General features: G+C 54.7%; 1 protein-coding gene across 2 annotated transcripts in view; it reads right to left on the bottom strand.

Moving 5' to 3' along the window:
• Positions 1–25,513, bottom strand: part of KAZN (kazrin, periplakin interacting protein) — a 386,388-nt gene that overhangs the window by 21,305 nt on the left and 339,570 nt on the right. The window contains exons 5-8 of one of the 2 annotated variants that reach the window (XM_090268631.1): positions 19,370–19,559; positions 17,363–17,493; positions 14,429–14,479; positions 13,043–13,166 (exon numbers count right to left, since the gene is read on the bottom strand). In XM_090268631.1, the coding sequence (XP_090124757.1) occupies positions 13,043–13,166; positions 14,429–14,479; positions 17,363–17,493; positions 19,370–19,559 (496 nt within the window). Of the gene's footprint in view, positions 1–12,896; positions 13,167–14,428; positions 14,480–17,362; positions 17,494–19,369; positions 19,560–25,513 lie in introns of those variants that run through there. The other variant, XM_090268630.1, reaches the window with a different exon arrangement.

The raw sequence follows: 25,513 nt of genomic DNA, 5'->3' as shown, positions 1-25,513 counted from the left end.
AGGAGGGAGGGGGCAGGCCTCCGTCTGCCTGTCTGTCTTCAGGCTCCTATCGGCCATACCCCGCTGCTCTGGGGCCTTTGGTTGCGACACACCGTCTCATTCCTTCTTCTCTGTGGCGGGGCCTCTCGACCTCAGCACTATTAAATGACATTTGGGCCGGATCATCCTTTGACGTGGGGGCCGTCCCGGGCACTGCGGGGTGTTGAGCAGCATCCCTGGCCTCCACCTGCCCGGTGCCAGTGAGCGCCCCCATCCTTCCACCCCGGCCCTCTGTTCCCAGACCAGCCCCGCTCAGGCAGTCCGCTGCGGTCAGAACTCCCCGCCTGTGGCCCGTGGCGGGGGCGCCCCTGTCAGCACTTTTCAAGCCAAAAGAGGAATTCTTATTTTTTTAAAGCACTTCATTATAATGTGAAAAAGTGACATTTTACGGCCTGATAATGGCCTCTGCCTTGGATGGAGGTGCTTTGCCGGAGCTCGGAGTCACAAGGCCTATGAACTAATGCAGAAGACAGGCCTCGGAGGGCAAGCCTGTGGGATCAGAGAGCACAGGTTTAAACAGCGCTGAGTCATTAGCCAGGTAGCCGCTGGGGCGACAGCAGGACTCTGGGTGGGCCCCCCAACTCCCAACACACAATACCTGACCCCAGGGCCAAGCAGGCCCATGAGAAGCCCTGAGCTGACAAGCTGGTGGCACTTGTCACCCCCACAAGTCCCTTAAAGTACTCTAAACCATAAAATACATAGAAAAAGTCCAATGGAGCTCTGCCTTTACCAATGATAACTGCTTTATGCTTTAAAAAAAAGAATCACATTCTTTCCTTGCGATCATTTTTTGGCACACACTGCCTGGTCAGGGCCTAAGCTTGTGCTCACTGTGTGTGTCTGTCCCCCAACCTCAGAGGACATCCTTCTCTAGTTGCTCCTTCCCACCAGCCCCTCCTCCAAATACTCTGGAGATTTTCCAACTAGTCAGGAAACTGACTTCTTGGCTTGGCGGGGCTCTACCTGCTCGGCACGGCACTCATCCCCAGGTAGATGCCTGGCAAGTATTTCCAGTTTTACAAACTTGGAAGGAAGACGCTAAAAAAGACTTTGGGAAGGCAAACACTGTTATCCAATGACAGCTACTGTACGCTTTCAAAGTAGTTCTCCAAACTTTCCTTTTTCCTCCTTGAGAACCTGTTCTAGTGCTAAAGAAGCCACAGTGGGAAGTCCTTCTTAGAGTCTAACCTGCAAAAGAAGTCTCCCCATGCGTTCCTGTATCTAGTTCTCCTCCTGACTTGTTTCCCTGGCCTACTTCTCTACCAGTGGGAGGGCCTGAGAGGTGAATTCCCTGAGCTAGAGGGGATCTTTAAGCAGAGGCTGCAGGCAGGAGAGTGAGCCTTCTCTGTAGCCCTGGGAGGCAGAGCTGGGGATGATGGATTGCAGCGGCATTTGGGGCCCCAGCGGAGCCCAGGTTCCTAATTGGGTTTTCAGCCTCACCTCTTCCTTCTGTGACCCTCCCTGCTCCCCCGTGGGCCTCGGCACTTCTCAGGTGCCTCTGGCTCAGCTCAGCCTGCTTCCTGGGCTGTGTGAATGGTGGTCACTGTGGTGGACGTAAACGCTGTCCCTTTGCTCACTGGGATGTGGACGGGGACCTCTGGCTCTGGGTGAGGCATCTGTAAGTGAAGACTTTTATGAAATCATCCTAAACCTTTAATGCAAACTGTCCTATCCCTCACCTCCTTCGAAATGCCTCCCAACTGCCTCCAAGAAACTTCCTGCATGGGGGTCAGAGGGTGACGAGCAGTAATTATGTCACTTTCTTCAAAAATGAAGAGAGCTTCCCCGAGGGGGCTGAGGGCCTTCTTACAACTTAGACTCCCATAGGAAATGTCATGGAGGATCTGGGACTAGTCCTGGCTTTCGTGCCCTGAAACATGGTACCTGGCGGAGTCTGCAGCCCGAGCTGGCCACCACCGTCTATTTAGCTGGAGCCTTAATATGGGGCAAAACAGCCTAGGAAGTTTCCAGCCATTTTGTAAAGTAAGCCCCCTCTCTCCTTTTAGGTGCCCTCCTTTGATTGGGACACCCCTTGTCTGCCTCCTTCAGGGACTAGAATTCTGGAAATGAGGGACCAAAGTCTTATCCAAATGGCTCATGGTTTTATCAGCTTTACTCATGTCTGCCTGGAAAGTGGTGCAGGGCGACACCCTGTTGAACCCCAATGCTTAGCTTTGTCCCCTCACTTACTGAATCCCCGTGAGGGGTCACCTCACCTCTGAGCCCCGGCTTGCTCATCTGTACAGTTGAGACAATGGTACCTACTTCATGTGATGTTGGCAAGGACTGCGTTAGGATAACGTAGGTCATCCCACCATTTACATGGGCATCCTCAGCCCTTGGCCCTGGGCCTGGCCCATAGGAGGCGGTTAGTCAGTGTTTGTCAAATGACTTAATGAGTGTATGTGCCATGCCTCCACATGCCTGGCAGAGCGGGCAGTCAGTAGATGTAGACAGGCATGTCATCCTCTCCTGTCCCAGCTTTGATCACCTCCTGCATCCCCCAGAAGCCAGTCTTTGTCCTCAGTCCTCAGCCTGACACCTGACACCCTCTCCCTGTGCCTGGGCCTCCGGGTTGTGGCTACCTGCACATGGTGACCATGTGTCCCACTGCGACATCGGGGAGCGTATGAGTCACCCTTTTGTCAGCTCCACCAGCACCTGTACTGAAGGGGAAGCACTTCCTCCCTCCCAAATCCTCAATCTCTGAGTCCCATGAAAAATGGTTGGGTCCCTTGGCTGGGCCCGGGCTGCAGGGGGGCTGCCCCGGTCCTGCTGCAGCCCTGGCCATGTGGCCGGGCTCAGGATCCCGGTGCCGACTCCAGGCTCCTGAGGGCAGCCCTGCTGCTGCTCCCCAAACACCCCAAGACCTGGGAACACAGCTCTGGGTTCAGAAAAGAGTGTGGTCACCCTGCTGCTCTGCTGGGCAGAAGGGATGGGCAGGGGCCTCTGGAGAAGGAAGACATGCACACAGCCGGGCGGGCCCATGCGGCTCCGGTCGGCGGAAGATGAGGCCAGGAGGGCTGGACACGCTGCAGAGAGAATCCAGACTAGCGGTGGTGGAGCCGGTGGTCCAGGGACAAATCGAGGTGTGGAATTTTCTCCCCTAAAGGACACTACATTTTTAAAAATTAGTTGCCCATCTTGAAGAATTGGGGTGGATTCCATGACCTTTTTGGCTTCTCTTGAACAACCAGGGGCTCTGGAAACTCCCGGTCCTGCCGCTAATGCTGCCTGCTGTGCGCTCCCTGCAGCCTCCCCTGGGAGGAGGACAGGAGGGGCCCGGAGGCCCATTTTACAGATGGGACTGTGGAACTCAGAAACGCGCAGGACACAGCCAGGCCGCACGGCCCATGCTTTGTTTCGCTGGCCCCCACCTCCTCTTGGGGGATCTCCGGCAGCACCGAGGCTTGGGCTTCTATCCATCGGAGGTTTTATCTCCCTTATACAGTAGCGGAAACTGAGGCTTAGAGGGACTAAGTGACCAGCTTAGCGTCACACAAGTAAGTGATCAAATCCAAAGGCCTGGCTCCAAAGCCCGGCTTGTTCCTCGATGCCCCTCCCTGGGTTGTTTGGTTTTTTTTATCAATGCCGCTGGGTTCAAGCTGCCACTAAACGAGTTTGTTTCTTATACATCCATGAAGAGACCAAGGGAACCAGGAATGGTTCATACACCTTCGGGATGTAAAATCAGCTTGTAGACGGCCCCTCCGCTGTCACCAGCTCTGGGCCCTGCAGTGACAGCTGTCAGAGGTGGCATTGTCCCTCCTTGGCCCAGGACCACAGATTCCACGCCACCCAGAGACATCGGCTTCTTAACAAGGAAGGATGCTGGCACTGTGCAGGCCTAGAGCCAATCTGGGTGTGACTCTAACATCCCTGGCCTGTCCCAAGGAAGCAATAAGGCAGCTCAGAGCTGATGGGGAGGAGGGCAGGAGGGGCCAGATGTCCCGGCAGGACGGCATGCCCATTCCTCTCACCGCACCAGGGCACTGTGGCCATGGGCCTTGCCCCTCTGCCTATATTTGGGACCTGGGACACCCCGGGGCTGGGATTTCTTAGCCAATCTGCTGGGGCCCTTACGCCTTCTGCAGAGGCTCGCACTGACTCAGGTTCTTTCTGAGCAAAGGGGATGCTCACATAGGGTGGTCTAGGCTCTGTCTCACCTTGCATCTGGCTCACCGCACTTCTTAAGATACATGGGGTCCCACATGAGCCACAGGGACTTCCTGTGGCTGAACGATGTCAGAAATGTGGGATGCAGAGAGACCTTCAAAGGACCACTGACTCAGGGCCTGCAAGCACAGAATAAAGCAGGCTGGTCACCCTTCCCAGTGTTCCCCAGAGGCTGCTGCGTGGAACTGGGCAAAAAGGCATGGGTCTCTGGTTGATCAAGCTTGAGAAACACAAGGAGGAAGAAAGCGAAATATTTTTCTTCACTGCAGAACTTGTCAGAGCCTTGGAAAGCTAATGGGGGTGTTGAGCTCTCGGTTTAGAGATACTATGCCTTGTTTCTAAAGTGTATTGACCCAGGGATTTATTTTGAATCTTGTGGTCTGTGGAGCACTGGGCTGGGAGCCAGGAGCCCTGGGTTCTGGAACCAGCTCAGCCACTGCTGCCCTGCTTGGCTGTGGGCAGGTCCCTTCCTGCAAGATGAGGGGACTGGGGGAGTGGCCACCGAGGGCCCTCTCAGCTCCAGGCTTCTTGCTACCTCTGGTCCTGCCCCTGAACTGGCACTGGCAGGAAGGGTGAACTGCTGAACTGACCTGGGCCTCAGTCTTTGCATCTGTACAAAGGGCCAGGCCCTGCTCTGCCTGTCTTACAGGGCTGGCGAGAGGCTGAAGTGAGGTCATTGTCATCGTCATCGTGGCTAACAATCCCTGAGGCCCTAGGTAAGCCTTTTATAATGCAGTAACTCCTCTTATCCTTGCAGCCACCCTCTGACCATATCTCACTGTCCCTAGTGTACACTTGAGGAAACTGAGGCACAACCAGGTTAAGTAGCTTGCCTAAGTTTGCCAGGTAGCAAACCTCAGAGAGTTTGCCCAGAATCTACATTCTTAACCTTGACCTTCATCTGCCTTTGAAAGAGTGTTGTAAACTGTAGAGACCTGTGACCTGGGAGGGGCATTTTTCCACGTAGTCTCACTGTGGTTCACCCAGGGGACGTGCGTGGCCTCCTGGGGAGTGTTTGTGTCCCTTGATTTACAGGCTTTCAGAGGCTGGCAGGGCTGTGAACAGCTCCCACTTTTCTGTTCTGCCAGAGATGAGGAGGAAGGAGGCCTGAACCATCTCTCTCTGGTGCAGAGCCGAGGAAGTCTGGGGTGCCCATGGGGAGTGAATTTTCCACAATTTGCAGGCAGAAGGAGGCCCTTGAAGGGAGCTTAAAGATGACCAAACTCACGGATTTCACACTGGCTTAATGTTGTAGACCCTTTGCTCAAATGAAACTGTATCTGTAACATATGTAAACCAAAGCTTTGGGCTGAAGGGCAGCGAGTGTGATAGGGGCAGTGGCTGAGGACACCAGGGACTCCTAAGACTCCACAGGCCACAGATGGGTAAGCACTGCCCTGGTCTGTTTTAGAGGGTGTCTGAAGCCCAGAGAGGGAGATCAACTTGCCCGTGGTCACACAGCGAGTTGTTAACCCAGCTGGAAACCGGGAATCCAGAGCCAGGCTCAGGCCTCCAGACTGCACTGGGCTGAGGGTGGTGGGATTCCGGAGTGGCAGAGGCTGGGCCTTCTCAGGAGCCCAAGAGCAGAGTCTGGGCAGGTCCCTGTGGGACCCTAAGGAGCTGCTCCGCCCTGTACCTCTCCCCAGAGTGCGGCGGCTTGGGTAGCCATACTCTCAATGTAGGATTCATCACCTGGTGTTGATGGGGCACCACTGGCCCCAGGCCAAGGCCAGCAGGACGCTGCCTCACTCCCTCCAATGCTCAGCAGAGATCTCAGTCAGCTACAGATCAAGCAAAATCTGGTGTGGTGAACATCACACTCAGAACTCAGACTTCATCCGGGTTCGACTCCTGCCCTGCCACTTCCTGGCTGTGTGCCTCTAGGAAAATCGGGGAACTTCTATGCCCCGAATAGGGGTTCTGCTGGAGGAACCCAGGGCTGCCCAGGGGACAGCAGATACACGATGCCAGTTCCCTTTGCTCTGCTCATCCGGGCCCAGAAAGGTGCCTGGTCACCAGCTACCTTGGGGGTAGCCTGGGGTCTCTCTGGGGGACCCCAGAACTGCCCCAGGAAGGTGGTCTCAACCTGCCAATGGTGGCCCCTTGGGGAGGAAGCTTTCCAAAGGGTGTCTGCATTTGAAACCCATGGGTAAGGTACCCCCTGGGCCCATCAGCCCATGTAACCCCTTGTAACCAAGCCCACGTGGGAGCCCGTTCAATATACACACATCTCCCTGGTCCAGGAGGTAGGGGGTGCAGCCCGGGAATCTGTACCCTTAAAACTCCAGGCTTTGCCAGGTCTCACAACTACTGATCTCTGTCTGGTTCTCAAACCGCTTTCATTTTCTTTCTCTCTTGCTCACGTTCTATCTATCACAGGCCTCCAGACAGACTCTTGCATGGAGGTCCAGCAGGCAGCAGGTAAGAGGAGAGCTGGCTGAAGGTGGGGTTGGAGCCCTGCCCATTAGTTCTTTTACCGGCTATGGCAATCTTTTGAGGGATCTCTGAGGAACCCTCAAGGGGTCCACGGAACACAGGGGTCCTGCTTATTCCCATGTCTTCCTCTATGGGGTGGAGAAACAGAGTCCTGAAGAGCCAGCCTGCACAGGGCTGGCTAGCGCGAGGCTTTCTCAAGTTCCCTGAAGCTTCCCTGGCAGAGCACGTGGGGGCCTATGGCCGATCAAGGACTGCGTAGCAGTTACTGAGAACGTGGACTCGGAGCCAGACTGCTAGAGCGGAGTCCTGGTTCTGCCTCTTCTAGCTGTGTGACTTGGGGCAAGAACTTCACGTCTCTGTGCCTTGGTTTGTTCATCTATAAACAAGGACGATAACGGTATTTGTCTTGGGGTTTGAGGCATGCCTTGCTGCCAGGCCAGGTCCTCTCCGGGCTATGACACGTCTCCTTATAAATGTGCCACCATGGACTCTTGGTTTAAATTGGCCTGTGTAACCACAGCAGAGAACACATTTCTACTGGACTTCAGAAAGACAGAAGGCTGTTAGGGCCCACCGGTTCTAGGGCAAATGTCTCTGACCCTCCCTGTCCCAAGGCAGAGAAACCTGGATTCTCTCCCAAAGCAACAATGGACCTGGATTTGGACTCTGAGGACTGAGCACACAGCTCCAGGGATGCCAGGTAAACAGCCCGATGCCCCGATTTCACCCCCTGGGGAAGACATTCAGATCCATTCACCTGCCTTCAGGCTAAAAATGTGTGTGCCAAGCGGCTTCGCACCTTTTTCCTCCCTCTGGTTGAACTTAAATCCACTTAAATCACAAGGAACACAAACTGTGTGGCCCGTCCTTTCCACGTTCAGCTTTTATGTCTGAGCCTACAACGAAAGGAGGGTTATTGTGCTCATTTCAAACAGGGGGACGCGGAGGCTCACGGGATAACTTGCCTGCAATCCGATGCAGGGGCCAGAGCTGGAGCCATTAGCGAGGCACAGCTTTACCACACCTATGGGCTACCGGGTCCTCCAGATGGAGCATGACATGCAATTTTCTACATGCCGGTATTTGGGTCCAGTTAACTGCTACTTACTGGTAAGCCATTAAGCAAGCAATCAGAGGTTTCTAAAGCCCTAAACTTGGAAACATAAATGAGCCATCAGCCCGTGTTTTCCGGGGACTCTGATTCGGAAGCATGGCAATGTCACCAGGCTCCCCGGGGACATGCTAAGCAATCGGAAGTCCTGCCACTTTCAGGAAGAATAGGTCAAGGTTTTCCGTTGCTGCTATTTCTTGCTTCTAAAGTTCAGTCCTCTTGGGATCCTTTTCTCATGGCTTCAGTTTGTCTGGGATGGTGGGCACAACCCTGCATTGCAAGTACATATTTGCCTGTTTTTTCAGTAACTGGGCTTTAAGGCGCCAGGCAGCGGTGGTTCAGGTTTGAATTATCCGTATCCCAGATGCTATCAAGATTTAGACCCTCAGTTTGCCTGTCCAGTGGTACTTTGCTGGTATGTGCTATGACTTTGACATTTAAACAACGCCTAGCATACAATCAAGATCCAACTCTGAGTTATTTTTAAGTTTACAGGGCAGTCTTTTATCATACAAAGTTGTGAGTCTGTCCTTCTAGAAGGTAAAGTTAATTGCGTGTATTCCCTCTTATCTTTTATTACCACCAGGTTCTTTTTTCCACTGGGAAGTGGGAACAGGTGGGAGGGAGGGGCCAGGGCATGCTTTGCCCCACCTGGGGTGGGGGTTGGGTTGGGAAAGGTTGAGTTGAAAAAGCTTAAGAGCCAATGGCTAGGAGCAGATGGGCTGGGGGTGGGATGTTGAGGCCCATTTTGTGAAAATGCTGGCTTTTGGTGCAAGGGCCCATAGATACTTTTAAATTTATATTGTCAAGGGGCAGATGACCCACACGAAGCAGCCCCGCTGCACCTGCGTTCCCCAGGGGCCAGGCGAGTGGAGCCTCAGCAGTTGCCCAACGCGGCTGGGGGCCTGGCGCCTCCCTGTGGACAGAGCTAACAACCCTCAGGGCCCCCCAGCTCTGGTTCAGCTGGAGAGGATGTCCACGCAGAGCACAGGCAGGCACGCGCCTCCGCTTGAAACGGAGCGTCCGCTTCTGCTCTGTCCTGTGCACGCGCTCCTCCTCTCTGCGTGGGTTTTCTGGGCCTGGGGGAGTAAAAGGCTGATGGAAAGGGACAGACTCAGTCTCAAAAGCAGGAAGTGCTAGGCTGTGCCAGGGGCTACTCACTGGTGGGTGAGAGAGGGGGCGAGGGGAGGTTCCAACCAGGACCTGCCGACGCACACGCAACGTCCACCTGCTCCGTCCCAGCCCCTCGCAAACCCAGACGGTGTGGTGCTTCAGCGCACCACAGACTCCCTGGGCTTGGAGCCCAGTTCTGTTTACGGGGCTCCTTGACCCTGGATGATTTAACCTCAGTTTTGTCCATAACGCCGGCTGTTGGAGGGTTAACCGAGTTAATACATGTCAAGTGCGCAGCATGGACCCTGGCCCATGGTAAGTGCTTAATGAATGTTAGATATGATTATTGTTATATTATTGGGTTACACCTGTTGGAGCCTACTACCAGCACGGGGTGGGGGGTGGGACGCACACAGAGGGGCCAGAGTAGTACAGCCTTGGAGGCTGTGCGCCACCTGACTCGGGGCGCCCACAGTAGGAACTCGTGGAGCGATGCAGTACAGGACCCGGGCAGCTGTACCCTGGCCTTGGACACCCTGCTTCAATTTCTGCCTAACAGGCACCACCTGAAGTTGGTCCGTTTGGGACAAGGTCTCAGAGGACATTAAAGGACATTGTGTGGCCTTTGAGTACAGCTACAAAGGTCTGAATAAGGTGTGGTCCAGCCCTTGAGAAGGTCACAACTGTAGGAGCGACAGCCAGGGTCTTGGCCAAGTCACTGTTCTCTGGGCCAATGGGTTTCCCATCTGCCCAGTATGGGGGCTGGGTTGGTTTTGAGATGGCAAATAGGCTTGCTCCTCGTATGCCAACTCCGACCGACGGAGTCAAGAAATTGGAAGCCACTCTGGGCCGGCAGGGAGGGCTCTTTACCTGATTCACGGTGTCTGCATAAGGACAGGAAGAGGGCAGCAGTGGCATCCCGGGGACCCTCCTCAGATTAGCCCAGTGGACCTCGAGCCTGGTCACACCTTGGAGTCACCAGAGAAGGTATAGCGCTCCGATTCAGGGTAAGTTTTGGAAAGCCTTGCAGGTGATTCTAATGTGGGGCCAGGTTGAGAACTTTCGGGGTAGATGCGCCTACGTTCTTCGCTGGCCTGAGCTCTGAGCTTCTTGGTGTGGTCTAGCCTCACGGAGCTCTGAGCTTTCTTCCAGCAGAAATGGCAGGGCAGTTACAAGGCTAGTCTTCTAACAGTTTTATTGCTGGGGAAGCTTTCTTTTTAGGTTAGGAGACAGAGGTTGAGGGCACTGGCTGCCGCCGGGGATTGGGGTATCCGATGGCCTCTTCTTGGGACTCAACTGTGGAGGTTCACTAAGGGAGGCCTGGGCTTTGCCTCTGGGGGATTTCCCAGGGCTCAGAAAAGCCTGGCTTACTCTGGCTTCATTAGGGAAGCCCCATAGATTGCTCAATTTCTCCTGTAAGCTCCTCTCAGTCCCTGGGGAAGGTGGGAAGTCGGGATGCTGCAGAGGCCCACTGAGGTCTGCAGGAAGTAACATGCCCCACATTCACAGGCCCCACCTCCGGGCCTTTGGAAGGCACACGGTGGGGGAGAAGGGAGCCGGTGAAAGCTGACCGGGGCGCTGAGCTGGAGGACACAGGGCCAGGGTGCCAGGCTCGGAGCTGGTGCATCAGGACCGTGGGCAGTCCTGGATGCCGACAGCAAAGCCGGCAAAGACACCATGTTTCTGGGAGACCACCTCGGCCTCAGCCCCTCCATGGGCCCAGAATCCAGCCAGCTTTCCTCGGGCCCTTCGGTCAGTCCCTTAGGACCCAGCCCTGCATTCCAAGGAGCAGGTCATGGGGGCTTTGCCTCCCACCCGGAGCAAGATAGAAGCAATCAAATGACATAGAATTCGATAATATTTTAAAATAAGCTTTATTTAGATTTTTTTTTTAATATTTTATATTTGCATCCATGCCTTCGAGAAACCTTTCCCACGGGAAAGGTTATTTTCATCTAATGTTACCCATAACTCATTCGCTATTTGACGTAGTTCTCTTAAATAAATCATCCTTAGTAACTCTTAGAATTATCTCCTAATTTACAAAAACTGAAATGAAAAGGAACTACTAAATCATTACCAGGAGTGGTTGCAATCTTATTTTCTCGAAAGGGAAAAACAATACAAATCAATCAAAAGAAAAAAAATTCACGGGGGGAGAAAGTGTTTTCTAAAATCTCTCTCCGCAGAGAAAGATGCCAGCTCTGGTCTCTCGGTTAAACAGCTTGGCCAGAGGCGGCCAGAAAGAGCCTTATTCGGTGCCCGGCCTGCTCCTTCCCAACCCCCACCTGGTCAGAAGGAAAGGAAGCAGCTGGCTGGGGCTTTTCTGTTTGTTTTAGAGAGTTTGGAGAAAATATCCTATCCGTTCTGATAGAGACGCTCCAGCATTTTAGAATCTTGTTTCTTGGTAAGAGCGGAAAAAGCAGAAAGCGCAACTACTGTTGTTTCGAGGGCGTGTGAGTTGAGCTGTTAGTAGTTAAGGTGGAACAGGGGGTGGGGTGGGGTCACACGCGAAAAGAAAAGGGAAGCTAGTTTAAGGTCTTGGGAGGCCCTGGCTTCTAGCCCATGTGATCTCTATCACCCCATGTTTAATGTGCACAGTTCCTCCTGGTGAAGTCTCACAGGGGCCAATGCTGCTCCCCCAATAGGCAGATGTTCCTGCCAGCCCTCTCTCCTGGGGTGAGGGGGTTCAGGCTGCCTAAGGGATCCCGAGGGATTCTGCTACGTGGGGCTGGAGGAACCAACCAGAATGGGGCGGGCAGAGGCCCTGGCTGTGGACGCTATGTCCTCCACAGCCATCCCCTTTGAGACAAGAGCCCCCCTCCCCCCCCCCCCAGTGACACCTGACTGGCCAATGTGCAGAATAACGCAAGGACGAGGGACACAGCTGCAGGGAGGAAGGTACGCCACCAGAGGACCCTCGTGGGTCCCCATGGTCATACCATAGGCTCTCTCCCCCGTATTCAACCTCACTCAAAAGACAGACCCAAGAGAAGGTGACCATTACAGCAGGCGCTCTGCTCGGAGGTCAGTGTTCTGAACTTCAGATAAATAAATACATAGAGAAAGGCCTGGAGAGAGCTATGGGTGGGCAGAAAGGTGGCGTGCCCTTCCGCGGAGAGGCGGAAGAATAGGGAGAGAGAGGGGAAGAAGTAACGTAAGAAAAGCAAGCTTTGAAATCCCATGGTCCCTGGGTGCTGGTCACCCTAAACTCTAACTTGCACAGTTTGGCAGCAGCATGATAAGAGATTAGACAAGTCAACAGAAAGCCCCGCCTCCCGCCCCCCCACTCCATGGAAAAATATACATTCCAATATTTATGTAATAATTTAGATAGAATAAGTCTTCTGCATTTGTGCAAATAAATTAAACGGAACAATTTTCTTTTTTTTCCATAAAGAAAGAAATGGCAACGCAATTAAAAAACCGGCAGGCCATTAAAAAGAGCCCGTTTGACCTCAACAAACCCAGCCAAGACAAGGCCCCTTGGCCGGGCTTTCGAGACTTGCGGAGAGTAGACCTTACCCTGACGACGGTGGCGTTTTGTGGTTAAAGTGACTTGGGTGTGCCCGAGAACAGGGTCTGGTCCCACACGTTCACACTGGGAGGCGGGGCTGGGGGGGGGTACATAAAAAACAGACCACAGCCTCGGGGAGACAGGCTCCAGAAGTAGCAGTTTGGACAAGGGACATTTACAAGCACGGAGTGCACAATAGATTTTTGTTATTTACAAATACACAGCAGTCCTTCAAGTTTTCAAGTTTCATAAAAAGGAGGAGGGGAGAGGGAAGGGAAAAAAAAAAACCCCAACGAACCAAACAAAAAGAAACATTGAAAAAACAAAAAACAAAACGAACCCAGATTAACAACACAACCGTATCGCGCCAAAGACGACAGAGTTGACATATTAACACACGTGTGTAGTATGTACATCGATTACAGAGGTGGCGACGCAAGGGGAAGGGGTCACATGTGTTTGCGCCCGGCCACACCCAGCTCCCACGTCCACGCGCGCCCCCCCCCCCCGCACGCACGCCCCCATGCGCGGCTCTCACACGCATACACGCACGTCCACACACACAGACACGCCTGCCGGGCAGCAGGCCAAGGGAGGCGGGTATCACCAGTCTGCGTCCTCCTCTATGTAATAATCAGGGGCGGTACCATCAAAGAGGCCGGGGTCGAGGGACTTCCGCTGCTTCCCTCTGGCGAAGACGCGGGAGATGGAGCCGAATCCCATCTTCTCTTTCTTCTTTTTCCGTTTTTGGTCTTCAAGATCCTCTAGTGACTGAGGCGTCGGGGCCGAGTGGCAGAGATACAGGGGAGAAGAACAAAGCCAACCTGAGCTGCAAGCGGAACACTGGAGGGGTGGCCAGTGGGGGAGGGGCGGGGGTCAGCAGGGGTCAGGAATGCCAGGGTCTGCCTGGCACCCGAGGAGGAAACTTGGGCCAGTTACCCAAGATTGTCATGAGGATGCCACTAAAGTGAGGATAAAAATACTTATAACAGTGCCTGGCACGTAATCAGCACTGCATAACGGACGGCTGCTGCGTGGAGTGTGCAGGACCATTTAAATTGCCCATAACCTCCCAGTGCCTCCTGAGGGCTTGCAGGAGTGCGTCTGTGCACTGGGCCATGGCCTGGCCTCGCCTACGGGGTACTGAGCAGCTGCCCCAGTTCCTGTGAAAAAGTCCCCATGGAAAAGGGGGCCTGGGAGAGCGAGGACGGAGGACACCTGAGCTTTCTGGTGCCCAAGAGCAAGGACCCTGGACAAGAAACAGGACTGGCCAAGGTCGAGTGGGCAGACTAGGGCTTGGGTTCTAGTCCTGATTATGGGACAACTATGGGGACTTGGGGGAGGGGGGCGCGTGTCTGCCAGGGAGTTTTGCAAACTGTTAAGTGCTTTGTACAGCCATGGAGTATCACTCTCCGTCAGAAAGGTAGAGCTTAGACTAGACTAATGGTTTCCAAAATACATTTCCTGAATTCCAGGCCCAACCCACACCTGGGGGGGATCAGAATCTCCAGGGTGAAGGGCCCTGGAATCTGCATTCGGAAAACTTCCCTGGTGGGCCCGGATGCGATGAACAGTTGCATCAGCCAGCATGTGGGAACCCCAGGATTAGATCACTGATCTCAGAGACCCCTTCCGACCCTCGAATCCATGTTATTTTCTGCCCTGCAGATCCCCTCCTTACCCTGATGACAGACTATTGAAACGTTAAAAATGAGTAAGTTTCCTGCAAGGAGGGGCCAATGAGCTCATGTCTTGGGTCATCAGATTTGGCTGCCAGGGGAGGACATTACCAGGGCAGCAGGATGCAGGATATGTGATGCACCTAGTAGGTTTATTGGTTCAGAAGAGGGTGTAGAAGGATAGGCCCAGGTGGTAAGCCTGATTCAGGCACCGATGCACATGTGACTCGCACCCGTACCTCCTCTGCCTTCAGTGCCCAAGTATGGGAAGTGGGAATGCCAGGGGCCCAGGGCGGCAGGGGATGAGTCATGGGGTGAAGGGAGGGCCCAAGGACCCGGCGAAGGCACACCTACCTGTACAATGGGGTTGTGCAGGTTCTTCTGAACTGGGCCGGGACTGTCGCCCTGTAGCCAAAGGAGAAGAGAAAGATGAAACAGCAGAGACACAGGACACATGAGGGCAGGGGTGGCCTGTGAGGTATGGGATCTTGTGTGAAAGGAAGCCATCCCTTAGGGACCACCCTGCCTCTGAGTGGGGAACCTACTCCCACCCCTTTAGCAGACACTCCCAGATGGTCCAGTGGGGAGGGCCTGGGGCTCATTGAATCAGGGGTCCTAGTCCGAGGCCCTGGGATGCTCTCCTGCCTGCTGTAGTCTCTTGACCCCCAACACCCTCTGACTAACAAATCAGTTACTTAAAGGCTTCTAAGTTTCTGTCTCAGTTGGTTCACTGTGTTAGAACTGGAGGTTGGTTATACTTGGTGCTTTTCCTAAAGAAATACAACTTTATAGAAAAAAAGCACACAGATAAAGAATTTTAGAACAGGAAGACTCGGGAGACTCTGTAGCCTCTAACTCCCCCCACAAACACAATGAATCACTTATTTTGTGGAAGGACAGAAGGATTTATTAGCCTGATTTACAGCTACACAGGCTCCATACAGTCCAATTATCATGGAGCTAATTAAAAGCGGAACTACAATGCAAATTTGGGACAGTCTGCTTCCTCCTGGCCTAGTTCCTCTTCCTATGGTGTACAAAAGTGGATGTGCAAACACCTTCGCCACATCCCAGAATCAATCTATCCTGTTTGGGGACAAATAGATCATTTGGGTCACAAAAGTCATTACTAGGGAGACCCCTGCTGGCTGTTTCCAGAATTGCAGGCAAAGTGCCCATAAAGAAACAAAGTCTGTGTCACCTGCCATGCCCATCAACTTTCTCCGACCTCTCTGTGTTGTGCCACCACCTCTGCTCTAAAGCAGTGGCCAGAGCATGGGGGGGGGGTGAGGTTGGGGGTGGGGGTTGGCAGTGCTTATTAGTCCAGACTTGGCTGTTCTTGCTGTTGTCAGGTCAAACGCCTGAGAACAGAGGGTTACCTGGAGCTATTTTCAGGCTCTTCCTGGCTTACCTGTGTGCACATCTGCTGATATGTGGGATGAAGGTAGTTGAGGGAGGGAAGGAATGGAACACATGATAGTTTAGTCTTTAGTCCTATCTCAAGGTTTACAAACAGCACTCATAGCAGGCAGCTCGAACCGGCTTACTCTGGGGAGGGCCACCTCTGCCAAATTTATGGGGAGAAGAATGAGGCCAGTGTCCACTGAAATGCCTGTATCCAGACAACTGGCTTATTGAAGCACCCACTTCCTGGCTGCAGGGCCCCGTCTAAAGTGAACCTGGAAATACATGTGCTGGACTGCCGCCTGTAGCCGCAGGTAATGTACCAAGGCCAAGTTGGGCAAAAGGCTAGGCCTATGCCAAAGCAATTCAAGAGGCCTTCAGAGAACCCTTTCTGTAGAATGGATTTTCCAACAGTATTTTGGCTGCCAGAGCCCCTTTGTGCCCATCAAGAGAAGACAAAAAACAAACAAAAAAATTAAAAAACAACATGGCCCCTGAGAAGGTATTCTCACTTGGGCTGTGAACACATTCTAGAGGGTTCTGGGCCTCGCTGTAAGATGCTAGCTGTAGGTAGAGCGTAAGAGTGGCCCCTCGGAACCAGAGAATAGAGGTCAGAGGCCCCTCTAGTGGCCCATCTTCTTCGCCTTGGTTCTGTCAGTCAAGACAGCCTTTGTCACCAGGGTGCTCTCCTGGGGACGAGAGAACACATTGCTTCCTTTTATAAAGCCGCCATCAAAAAAGAACCCCAGCCCTTAGTGAGGCCCCAGGCCTGGCAGTGACTGTCTCCCCATTATAACCGGGGCTGAATGAGGCCTCAGGCCGGAGACCCTGCCGCCCTCGCCACCAGGCTGTGGCAACTTCGCTTTTAAGTGTAGTCTTAGTTATTTTTATAGGAGCTTTTCATCGTTATGAGAGAGAAAAAAATGTTTCAATCATGACTGTATATAGGAAAGTTATCAATTTTGACAAATTGATTTTCAACCAGTATCATTATGTACTAGCTTATTATTATTAGTTCTACAGCTTTTCAAGGATATTCTCCTGAGTTTTCCAGGAAGATAATTATATCATCGGCAAGTGAGGGTTATTTTGTCTTTCCTTCCCATTATATTCATCTCATTTCTTTTTTTATTATCTATTTTGCTGGTTAATAAAGCAACATTAACTGAGCTTCTGAGAAAGCCTTTCCATGCACTTGAAGACCTACTCTACTGTGTGTCTGTCTTCAGGTCGTGGCAGGGGAGCCCCGTGTATAACCACCCAGGTGATGGAACAGGAATGAAGAGTGGCCCCACCCCGACCCCAGTGTTGGATAGTAGAGCCTAGACATGGCGGCCTCCTGCCCTAATCAAGAGTTAGGTGACTAGGGGCACGCGCCTCTTGGTGGCTGGCACCCAGTATGCAATTAAAGCGTTGGGCTGAATAAGCATAACAAACTTAGAACAGATTCGGGGACACCTCTCCGGAGCCTCGCGCCAACGCTTCTGGAAGCTCAAAAAACCCGGTTTCATTCTTGGATGAAGACTGGGAGCTGGCCCCACAGGGACATGCTGGTAAGGCCCTGAGCTGCAGGGGGTCCCGTCTGGGAGAAGCCCACGGTCTCAGACAGAGCCTACCAGAGGGAACCCCAGGCTGCACAGGCCCCACGGCGGACCCAGGCCCGCCTTCCTCTGGATTTTCCTTGCCCTCCCGGACACAAGGAGCAAACGGGCCTCCTTCCTTTCTCTCCCCACATCCATCGCTTCTCGCAAAAGGAAAGAACAGAACAGGAAGTGCCTCCGCCAGAGCGCTCCCTGGGTGGACGAGAGGAAACAGCGAGTACGTCTTCACCCCTCCACCCGCCCCGGCGGCTTTCGGGCGGGGCCCTGCAGCGGCTGGCCTTACGTTGCAGAGGGAGTGTGTCCGGTGTCGAGGGGAGTTGATGTCGCTTGGCGTGGACGACCGGTCGCCTTCTGCGGCAGACGCGTCGGAGATGACCGAGGGCTGCCGGGAGTGGCAGGGGCTCACCCTGACCGCTGGAAAGCAGGGACAGTTGATAAGTGAGGGATGGAGAGTGTTCTCGCCGGCCATGCCTTGTCGGTGATGCCACCAACGCCCCCATTATATGGATGAGAACACTGAGGCACAGAAAGGACACCTGCTCCGCTCTCCGCCTCTCTGTTCCACAGCCCCACACGTCATCAGAGAGCAGCTTCCGGAAGAATCTCCCATCACAGCTTTTGGATCCAGTTAGGCCCCCCTCTTCACGAGGGTGAAGGAGAGGAAGAGGCGGAGTTTCCAGGGACCTCAGGACTGTCCTCACAAGGCTCCCACCACCTGGACGATCCCTAGACCTGTTGGCAAACACCAGCTTCCCAAGCAAGAAGCCTCGTGGCCACCACCGGCTCCTCTCTGTCCCCCACACCCGATCATCTCCAGGGCTTCTAAACACAACCCCATATCCGTCCACTTCTCTCCAACCCACTGCCACCACCTGAGCCCAAGCCTCACCCGCAGAGAGCGCCAGGTGTCTGGTTGCCCTGCGGGTAACGTGTGTGCTCCTCCTCCTGGCCTCTGAGCCCTGCCCTCCCCACCAGCCTCCGCTTGGGTTACACCGGCTCTGACAGTGCCGACAAGTGCCATTGCCCTCCTGCCTCAACCTGCTGGTCCTGCTGCCCATCGGGCACGTCGTCCTTCAGGCCTGGCCCCAAAGAGGCCTTCCTCAGTGACCAGCTCTCCCCACTGTCTTCTTTTCCCATCAAAGCAGCTGTTTTGTTATTTTTCTCCCTGCACTAATTATAATCTGTAATCATTCTGTATGTCAGTTTAGTTACAGTGTGGTGTTTGTCTTTACACCTACGTCAGCTCCATGAGGACAGGCACCGTGGGTGTCTTTTCCATACGGAACCCCAAGCTCACGGTGCTTGGCCCATAGTAGGTGCTCATCCAGCAGTTGTTGATTGAAAGTCTCAGCTCAGATGGCACAGCGGGAAGCCTGCACCAGACCCCAAGCAGACTGCCTTCCTGGATGTGGGTGCAGGCAGAGGAAGCATGTTGTTTGGCAAGACTGATTGAGGACCTACTATGTGCAGGTAGCATGTGAGCAGGTAAGGCTCTATTACTGAGAAAGCCACCCCTTGCCACCAATGCCGTAAGGTCTAGGGGGTGTGGGGGTGGCACAGAGAGGCTTTGGAGTCAGAACTTGGGTTCCTAGCTAGGTAGATGTGACAGCAGGACCTCGGGGCTCCAAAGGCCAGCTGCCTGACCCCAACCTGCAGCCGTTCACAGGAGTGACAGAGAATGGAGCCAGGTGGGCTGCAGGTGTGCAGAGGAGTTTGGGGCTTGTACTGTGGCCAGTGGGTGCATATGCTGCGCAGAGACTGGGTCTTTTCTCCCCGCAGTGCCTACCATGCACCTGTGACATTTATTTCTGGCCTTCCCACACATCCTGTGATTGTATGGAGCTGTCAATCAAGGAGCTCCGCTGTCTCCCCTGCCAAAGGATGTCATGTGACCCAGGCTGAAGAATCACTGTACCGGCTGCCTAGACCCGCTGACTGGTCCTGGGGTGGGCATGTGACTCAGGCTGGCCAGGCAGAGCCCTTCTTTGGGATATGCTATGGATCTAAAGCTAGTTTCCCCTTCGCAAGACTTTTGAGATGTAAACTAAAATCCTAGAACTGCTGGGGACTGTTTTGCTGCCTCGTGGAAAGAGACAAATTCAAGGCGAGGCCAACAGGAGGCAGGCAGAGCTGAGAGACACATACAGACGCAGGTACCGTCGAAAACGTGGGACCCAGCTGTGTCTGAGATCCGCCTCAGACTTGCGGGGACCCCAGTGGGTCGGATGGCCTCCTAAGAAGCCCCCCGCCGCCTCCCCCACCCCCCAGCTGTGGCCGGGCCAGGACTCACCTTGCCGGTCTGCGGGGTGGGGGGGGTGCGAGTGGTAGAGAGTCTGCTGGCTCTGCCGGATGGCTGCGGTCAGCGGCAGGTCCGCCTGTACCACCCACTCCTGGTTCCCGTTGAGCACCGTCTCGCCCGGCATGGCGAGGGAGTGCCGCTTGGGGACATCCTTGGTCAGCGTAGCTAAGGACTGCTTGGCCTGGAGAGAGCCAGGGAACAGGAAAAGGATGGCGTGATCAAGGGACCTCTTGGCCTGCTGCGCGGCCATCAGCCCCCATCACGAGAAACCCGGGAAGTGACCTCCGCGCCAGGGCATCTCCGGCTCTGCATCAGGTTCCGATCCGTGAGTCAAGCACCTGGGGGCGCACCGGGCGGTTTTACCGCTTCGTTCCTGACACCACAAAGTGAGACCAGCAATACGGGGAGAAACGGGGGGGCAAGCATACACTCACTGCCCACTCTTTTGGGTTCTCCGTGGACGAGCTGGGATTTGAGGACATTGTCAGAAAACGGTGTTTTGCCGTCCATCCCCAGCGCCTCCCAAGTTCAACCTGTGATCTCCCCTTCACAAGGCAGGCTGAGGACAGGGCAGATCCCGAACCTGGCTCTCAGGGTCACGTGACGCGAACGCTGGGGACCCGAGGAAGCCCGGGGACCAGTGTGGGACTGCGTTAGGGCAGCGGGGAGAGCCGGACGGCTCTTCCTTTCTCTACCTGGTGACGGAGGTCTCTCTTAGCTTTGGGTCACCTCTCCCCAGGATATATGGGGTCTTATTAGAAATAACCTCAAATTATTTGGGGGAGAACAAGAGCATGTACTAGAAATGTATTAATGTATATTATTTTCAGCAGGGTCAATTTCTACTTTCCAAGTGGCTCCCCAGGCTCGTGCCAGGGTAGGTGAGGGGCCCGAGTGTCATGCACCAAGACCTCCAGTGAATCCCATGCCCCAGGGAACCTGAGCCGACTCGAGTGCTGGCCCCTCGAGGTGGATTTAATGGCGGCCCTGGGCCCCGACCACTGAAGGGCCCTGCCAAACCCCAACTTTTCACTTTTTTCTAATGACACCAAGTCTGGTTTCATGACTACGCTGCCTAAAATACGGTTAACATGTATTTTTATTTTCTCTGTCTCTCTCTCTCTTTTTTAAGGGGCCCAATATTTTCTTCTGCGCCCAGGGCCTCAATCGACCTTAATCCGCCTCTGGCTTTATTCCTCATATGAACACAGACACAATGAAAAACTTCATCTCATCTCTCCTGTTCCAGAACTATCCATCCCTTGCCTAAGGCCTCAGGCTCTTCCTGGCAGAGCAGAGATTCCAGCCGATAAATGGACAGTCCTTGGCCTGAAGCCTGGCACTCGCTCATCACACCGACCGGCTGTGTTATTTTTGGTAAGCTACTGCCTTCTTTGAGCTTGTTTCCACATCTGTACAATGAGAAGCCTGGACCGAGCAATCTATAGGGTTCGCTCCAGCCTGGACACCCCAAGAGTCTGTGAAATCACGCCCCTTCCACCACCAGTCCCCGGGGAACATAAACCTATAGGGAAGAAGGAGGTCAAGTTGAGGGTGTCAGCCCCACCCCCAAGCCCAGTAATAATCTCCTCCCTCGCTCAGAAAACCTTCATGTGCTCAGTGCCGCAGCTCTGGGTCTCAAGGAAGGAGGGTGTAGTTATCTATGCTTGACGGAGGACAAAGCAGAAGCTCAGAGTGGGTAAGTGCCTTCTCCAAGTGTGCACAGCAGGCACAACATCCAAGTCGGGCTCCACGCCTGGCCGTCTGCCTGTGAGCCCCTTGTGGGTTCCTCGGTGCCCACGCTCTGCTGGGACATGAGGCAGATGCAGTCCATGAGGCAGAGAATGAGATGTGCCTAGTTCCGATGGAACCCCCAGCCCCTGGCCTGGGACTGGCACCACCGCTGAAGCACGCGGTGAAAGCCTGCGGGATAAACGGAAGCAGGCCTGTGTCGGGCTGATGGCCCAGGGGGTCAGCTGTTAACTCACTTCCAAAGCGCCGGAGCAGCCCCTCTGTTGAAGGGCGGGCGAGGCCAGGTGTGTCTTAGAGCTGCCAGGTGCCTGCAGCAGCCCCAGCTTCATGAAGAATCATGTTTCCTGGAACCCCATCTGCTCTCCCCTCCAGGTGCACGTGCGTCCGGACCACTCCACGTGGGCAGCTGCTCCTGGGGACATGCCCTGCTCCCTTCCTCCCACCCAACCCATCTCGGCTGCCCCGAAGGTGGACTCAGGAGACAAATGAGCACCCGTGTGGGTGTGCCACGTGTGGTAACGAACCCTCTGCTCTGCCCTCTGGCACCGTTCCTAGGCACGGACGTGGGAAGCACAGGGAAGTCCGCGCTGTGGCTGAAACAAGCCGCCTTTTACGGCAGCACAGGAAAAGGCCCCGGCAGGGTCACTCTCCTGTCCCCCCAGGCTTTCTTCTCCCAGGTGGAGCGTCACCTGCTGGGGACTTGGAACGGCACCTTTTACTCAGCAGACAGCTTGACATCACCACTACCTGACAACCCGTAGGTCCCCTACAGCTGGGCCTGCGGTATGGAACTGAGGGGTAAAACCCAGGTGATAAAGTGCTTTACCTGGGAGTTCTGAAGCTCGGGATCCTCTCCCAAACTGCCCCTGCACGACACCGAACCTCTGACACAGAGCCACGACACAGACAAGGACTGCAGGTGAGGCGTATGATATCTTATTTAAAACCTGCACACACACTGGGCGCTGCAACGGACCACTCCTGGTGGCAATTCACACAGCGTCTGACTAATCGCTCCCACTAAATGCAATTAAGACGCCGGGAGCTCTGACACTCTCTTCTCTCTGAGCCCCCCACATGCCCCCCCTGAGCACTCTGAACCCCGAGTTTGGAGCTCCTGGGAATTGATGAGTTGTTCAAAGAGCCCACATGACAAAAGGCAAAACACAACTTGGTTCAGATGCCCTTTCTATTAATTTAACTGCTGTGTGACCTTGAGAAGTTAGTCCATGACTGAGCTGCAGGGTCCCCATTGATAAGATAAGAAAACCAAGAAGGATCATGACCTTATAAGTAGCGCCCCCTGGAGTTGTGCAATGAGACGGCCCAGCACAGCACTTTGGAGCTTGGGCTCTGAAACCAGACTTTTTGGGTTTGATCCAAGCTCTGCCACTTCTTAGCTGAGGGACCCTAAGAGGGGCCCCTCACCTCTCCATGCCTTTGCGCCCTCATTTGTCTGATAGGGATAACATGGTTGCTATGGAGGGAGCTTGGCCCATGGTAAAAATACTCAGGATATGTAAGTTAAGTGAATGTTATTATAAAACAGTGTCTATTTCAGAGGTAGGAGTTAGACATAGAATAATTCACATGAAGGCCCAGGATACTATCCGGACTAGTTCACATTCAATAGTAGCAGCCATGGTGGCGCTTAGGATTATTTATGTCCTCTCTGAGATCAGGTGATAAAATCCAGGAGGCGGACGGGGAGAGTAGTGTGGGGTGCTGCCCTCACCCACCCTCTGGGTCAGGCCGATGCAGGCCTCCCAGCTGCCTGGAGGGCCTCCTGATCAGGAAGCCAGGACGTATTTCCACGTCAGTGTGAGCCCGGCCCCGAGGGATGCTATGAGCCCCGCTAACCTGAGCCCTTCACCGGCTTTTCAAGGGATCTCTGCTTGTCTGGGGACCGCCTCTCCAGGCAAAGGATGGAAGGAGCTGGGAGGCAGGAGCTTTCCAAAACAGCACAAGAAGGTTCAAGCGCCTGTAAACGCCATTGCCACTGGAGCAGACTCTGCATTTGAACCAAAGACGTATCACGCCGGCTACAGGTGGACTCGATGACCCTCCCCCAGGGCTTACTGGTGGCTGGGACCCTTTCCTAGGTCCCGGGGCTGCCAGGCGGCAGCATGAACCGGTGCGGTGAGTGTGGCTGCTCACCATTCCCAGAGGTGGAGGAGAAGCTCCTGGCAGGGGGACAGTGTCAGGCTTGGGTGGGCCCTGACCTCACCGTGGTGACCGGGGGGCCCGAGCTCAGGCCTAGTGCTGGGAGCTGTCTGCGGGCAAGGCCGGCCCCTGGTCTGGTTGGATGGCCGTGGTCCAGGTCAGGAGGGGGAGCTTATGTGAGGCAGCACTGACCTAGACCATGGCCGTCAGAAAAGGGGCTGAGACTCAGGCCCTGTCATTGCTGCTCTGCTGCCCAGTCCTGCCTCTCACACATCTCTCATCAGACCCAACTGTCACCTGGGCCAGATGAGGAAACTGAGGCCCAGGAAGGTTAACAGTGACTTGTTCAAGGTCACATAACCACCAGCTTACTGGAACAAACAAGAGAATCCATGTCCTTTCCATTTGCTGCGGCCTGAGAACAGGGTGGACCGAGGTCTAGAACATCAGTCACCGGAGCTGACGTTCCTGAGCACCCACAGCGTGCCTGCCCTGATGCGCCACCACCTCACCATGGCCCCAGGAGGGTCTCAGACAGGTGGAGACAGAGGATCAGGAGGGTTAAGCTCCAGGAAGTGGCAGGACCCAAACTGGGACTGAGTATTGGCTGCTCACCATTCCCAGAGGTGGAGGAGAAGCTCCTGGCAGGGGGACAGTGTCAGGCTTGGGTGGGCCCTGACCTCACCGTGGTGACCGGGGGGCCCGAGCTCAGGCCCAGTGCTGGGAGCTGACTGGCCAGGGCACAGACAGACACAGAGATGAGGGGATCCTGAGCTTGATTCTTGAGAAACATCCTACTTTACACGGCACTGACTGGTTTTCAATTGGGGTGAACCCCCCCCCCCCCCACCCCTGCCGCCGAGAGCACTGGGAAATGTACGGGGGTGCAGAGCCGGGTCCATGACAGACTTACCCGGCCCCAGCTGCCAGGGTGCAGAGCCCCGTTTACACAGCGGCAGCAAAGCTAAGACCGGTTCCTGCTCTGAAGAAGCAGTGCCAACAGAAAGGGAGCTCAGCACAACTGCCCCATGTGCCCGCGGGGAGGGCCGGAGGGGTGAGCGATGGCTGGTCAGCAGCGGGACGCCCCTCAGAGGCCTTCAAGCGAAGCCATCACACCATGGAGCTCGGGGACCGCAGAATTCCTGGCTCTGCCTCCCACTCCCCGGGCAGCTCTGGGGGGGCCCACTGAACCCCCAGCCTGTTTCCATGTGTGTAAAATGGGCACAATAAGAATGTACTGGAGTGACCACTAAAGGTATGCGCTTCTCTTTAGGATGATAAAATTGTTCTGGAGCTAGATGGTGGTGATGGTTACACACCTTTGTGGACACACCAAAAGCACCGAATCGCGCCTCTTCAAAGGATGACTTTACGGTGTGCGAATTATCTCTCAATAGAACCTATGAAAAACTATGGACATACACCTGGCAGGGCGGCCCCACCGAGCCAGTGTGGCTACAGAGGCGAAATCAGTCCAGGGGCAGCGATGTCTGGTTTGCCCAGGGGTGGTTATTGGTGACTGACTCCTCCCCAGCAGGGGCCCCTGAGCAGCCAGGTCCACGTGGAATCCCGGCTTCCCCACCTCCGTGGCTGCTGCCCGCCCCCTTCCCACCGCGCCCGTGAGCTCCCCATTTCCTCCAATGCACGCCCGTGAGCTTACACGAGCTGGAGCTGCTTTCTGCAGCTTGCCGCCCAAGCACAGAAGGCTACGTGCAGGAAGGTCCCTTCCCTCGGGTCTCGCCCTGGTCAGCGGTGCAGTGTGGGCAGCTGGACGTCACTGCCTGGGGCAGGCAGCCCTGGAGGCCTCCAGGTGGTGACGGCCTGCAGATGGCAGGCCACAGAGGGGGGGCCCCCACAATCAGGTGTACACCCCAGCAACACTGGGGCTGGCAGGGTTCGTAGGAAAGCCCTTTCCCTCTGCACCTGAGCCCTTTTCCTTGTTACAGCAAACCCACCACCCTGAGCTGTACACATTCACCTGAACCATTCACACTTAGAGGGGTCCGATGCCCGCTAGGGAGAGGCGGCAAGAACCTGACTTTTGTTGGCCAGATAGAAGCAAGTTGAGGAGTCTGGGCACGGGGACAGTGGAAGCAGAGGTGAGCTGGCTCGCATGCTGACAGACCCCGAGTTCTCCAGGATGCTCAAGGCCAGTGCTCTAAGACACGGAAGACACACCTGTCTGTCCACAGGACACTGGAAAGACCTGGGAGAACAGGG

This window comes from Furipterus horrens, unplaced genomic scaffold (assembly GCF_987537825.1).
Source record: "Furipterus horrens unplaced genomic scaffold, mFurHor1.1.pri manual_scaffold_3, whole genome shotgun sequence".
NCBI classification, from domain to species: Eukaryota; Metazoa; Chordata; class Mammalia; order Chiroptera; family Furipteridae; genus Furipterus; species Furipterus horrens.
Note: the sequence above shows the minus strand (reverse complement) of the source record. Positions and strands in the feature narration are given on the sequence as shown.